Below are 3,433 nucleotides of genomic sequence, written 5' to 3'. Positions count from 1 at the left end.
TTTGCTTAGAATATGCATGTAGGGGGCCTGCATGCACGTTTTCTAAGGCGTAATCAGGCCTTTTTAGTCTTCGTAATCCGGCAGCCTCAAAAAAAAATCAAAAATTCGTAATAGTACATTAGCCTCAAAGCGTCAAGTCGTAATCAGCTCTGAGACTCAAACGTAATTCGTAATGGGCGGGGAAAAAATTTGCGTAATTCGTAATCACTACCCCCCCATGCAGGCCCTCATATAGGCCAAGAACTAGCACTAATTTGAGGTCATTTGACCGGTCGCACTACATTATCTATATACCACATTTGGGCCAATTCGCACCATTTAGTGAGCACATGGATCATGGATAGTAATGCTAAAATAGGCGTCGTCTACAAAGTGTGCACTGTGAACGCAATAGATGCTATCGTTCAGTAAATCGCAAGAGGGCGCTGTGAATAAAAATACAAGCATCATTTCAATGGGTAACGACAGAACAACGAGACAGAATACCAACAACCAATTGTCACAACTGACCCCCACAGAAAACATTATTTACATGGACTTTAAACGCTTCCCTGTCCTGCCTAACACCGTGAGGCACACGTTGAGAGACATGCTAATATTTACCGAAAAATAGGTCAGGTGACAGGTCGTACAGGGTTCAAGGAGGAATTCATTAACACAAGTTACGGGGCCTCAGTTAGCAAATAGTGGTTACCTTGATACTAGAGACATTGGACTGGCACGATGTCGCTAGGACATGGAGGCCCTACCAGTGATACAAGTGTTGCACAGAAGACAGAAGGAGGAAAAGGTAAGACGTCACTTTGTTTACTATTATAACATACCACACGTTTTATCAATAGTCTGTCATATGTCACAAGTTTGTATGCTTTGCGAAAAATACAGAGAGAACACAATCGATCAGACATTGCAGACTTCACTAATGCTTTGTGATCCTTCTAGTTTCAGAGAGAAAATTGCAACACTGGGGATGTATCATACAGCTGCATTCTGTTCGTTTTTAAGAACAGCAGACAAATTTGTGACAATTTTGCAATCCCTTGGGGCCCGTGGGTTGAAGTACGTGTATTAAGTGAACTATGGCCAAAAGCACAACACTGTTTACATACATGTGATGCTAGCGTTATGTGGATTGTAATGCTCTTGTTTTGAACACTATGTAATGTGTGACGTACAACGTTAAGTGTTATTTAAGCCTCTACCGGACTTCATTAGAGAATAGTGACTGGAAAGAGTAGATATTGTCCAAGTAGACAGACAACATGCCAGGGGAGTTGGTCCACCTTTTGTGGTTTATTACAGGACCAACTCCCCTGGCATGTTATCTGTCTATCTGGCCAATTTCTACTCTTTCCAGCCGCTTCTCAAGCCTGGTACAGGCTTTGTTACTAGCCCTGAATGACCCTCAATGGAATGCAGTGACCCAACAACTGACCTCACACCGTCGGTGTTCCCTTTTCGCAGAAGAGCTGTGCCTGTACTCGGCCCCTGCTGTCCGCACACCGTCCGTACAGCAGCTGTCCCGGGCAGCAGCCAAGCTGAACCTGCAGCTGGATGAAGAGGAATTACAGCAGTTCAGGGGTGTGTAACAACTAAACAAGTCTTAGTATAGATCGGTATAGATGTATGCCATTGAAAGGAAACGACTTATTTTCAATGCTTGTATTTCGATATTTTGCACTTTTAGTGCGTTTCAACAGTAAATGCTGTTCATATAGCATCTATAAGCAATATCACAAAGATTTTGAAGCAACTTTAACTGTAATTTCCAACACGAGAAATTGGACCTCCAAGACGGGGGGCGCCACAGACTGCCACGTTTGATCCATTGCTCACCGAGTCACGTGAGTCATCTGCATAGCGTGGCGTCACAGAAGCGGAGCACGTCGGCAGAACGTACTGCGCCCGTATTTTCGGTTTTTGGTCAACGTTGCATCAGAATTTTGCCTGTTGCAGAGGATATTCTTTCCGACACAACATTTGGAAGCTACTGTCGAAATGCCAACCTTATATGAGCGAATACAACCTTATATGAGACATTCTGCCGAAATGCTATGTACAATACACTACGGGTTTCGCGCAGGTGCAGTACGTTCTGCCGACGTGCTCAGAAGCGGTGGATTGTTCATTTCTTAATAAATACTTGAGTTGTACAGTCGAAAACTTGTTCCAATTTATTGTGTTGGAAATTACGCATATATACAAGTTGCTTCGTAGTGACTTCTACCGACACAGATAAATTTATTTATATCACAAATATTAGTATGCGAAGGCAGTAATATAGACGGTATAACATCTATAGAAGTACCTTTTCCTTGAAATATCTTGTCCCTACCGTCAGATGTTATGCAGGGCACGGTGGCGTCCTACCAGCGGGTTGACCAGCTAGTGGAGCCGGTACCGCCCGTCAGGTGGCCGCGGATCCCGGGCTGGCGGCCTGAACCTGAGGAGAACCCGCACAACGCATGGTAAGTCCACGGTCAATATATCCTTTACATGTGGTAAACGTTATCATAACATGCACCTTCAAGTTTCCCTTGTTTTAAGGTTGACAGGTTCTTGGTTGGTGTTCGGGAGTAGGTACGTGCTCGGGGTCAGATTTAAGTCAAATTTAAGTCAAATTTAAGTTCGATTTGACTAAAATTTAAGTTCATTTTCAGTCAAACCTAAGTCCCATTACAGTCAAATTTAAGTGCAAGTTGGGTCAAATTTAAGTCAAATTCGAGTGGAGATATATATTGTATATTATAGGGTAGCGTTAGAATAAGGTATCTAGAAGTAGATTTTAGTATTGTTGCTATCTTTTGATTTAAACACTTGCCATACATTGTATCCATTGCAATTGTTGCGCAATAAAGATTGATTGATTGATTGATTGATTGATTGATTGATTGATTGATATCAGGGAGGGCCTCGAGTGCGGGGAAGATCAGGGAGGGCCTCGAGTGGGGGCAGAATCAGGGAGGGCTACGAGTGGGGGCAGGATCAGGGAGGGCTACGAGTGGGGGCAGGATCAGGGAGGGCCTCGAGTGGGGGCAGGATCAGGGAGGGCCACGAGTGGGGGCAGGATCAGGGAGGTCCTCGAGTGGGGGCAGGATCAGGGAGGGCCTCGAGTGGGGGCAATGATCAGGGAGGGCCTCGAGTGGGGGCAGGATCAGGGAGGGCTACGAGTGGGGGCAGGATCAGGGAGGGCTACGAGTGGGGCAGGATCAGGGAGGGCCTCGAGTGGGGCAGGATCAGGGAGGGCCTCGAGTGGGGGCAGGATCAGGGAGGGCTACGAGTGGGGGCAGGATCAGGGAGGGCCTCGAGTGGGGGCAGGATCAGGGAGGGCCTCGAGTGGGGGCAATGATCAGGGAGGGCCTCGAGTGGGGGCAGGATCAGGGAGGGCCTCGAGTGGGGGCAAGGATGAGGATCAGGGAGGGCTACGAGTGGG

General features: G+C 46.6%; 1 protein-coding gene across 1 annotated transcript in view; it reads left to right on the top strand.

Annotated features, from left to right (window-relative positions):
- The first annotated feature begins 618 nt into the window (after positions 1–618).
- Positions 619–3,433, top strand: part of LOC109477081 (amidase-like) — a 10,375-nt gene continuing 7,560 nt past the window's right edge. Inside the window, exons 1-3 of the mRNA XM_019778126.1 lie at positions 619–790; positions 1,465–1,581; positions 2,342–2,468. Coding sequence (XP_019633685.1) covers positions 724–790; positions 1,465–1,581; positions 2,342–2,468 — 311 coding nt within the window. The 5' untranslated portion in view covers positions 619–723. The remainder of the gene's footprint in view (positions 791–1,464; positions 1,582–2,341; positions 2,469–3,433) is intronic.

The sequence above is a fragment of the Branchiostoma belcheri genome, unplaced genomic scaffold (genome assembly GCF_001625305.1).
Source record: "Branchiostoma belcheri isolate BF01 breed outbred unplaced genomic scaffold, Haploidv18h27 scaffold4, whole genome shotgun sequence".
Taxonomy (NCBI): domain Eukaryota; kingdom Metazoa; phylum Chordata; class Leptocardii; order Amphioxiformes; family Branchiostomatidae; genus Branchiostoma; species Branchiostoma belcheri.
The sequence above is the reverse complement of the archived record's forward strand: the minus strand, read 5'-3'. Positions and strand labels throughout refer to the sequence as shown.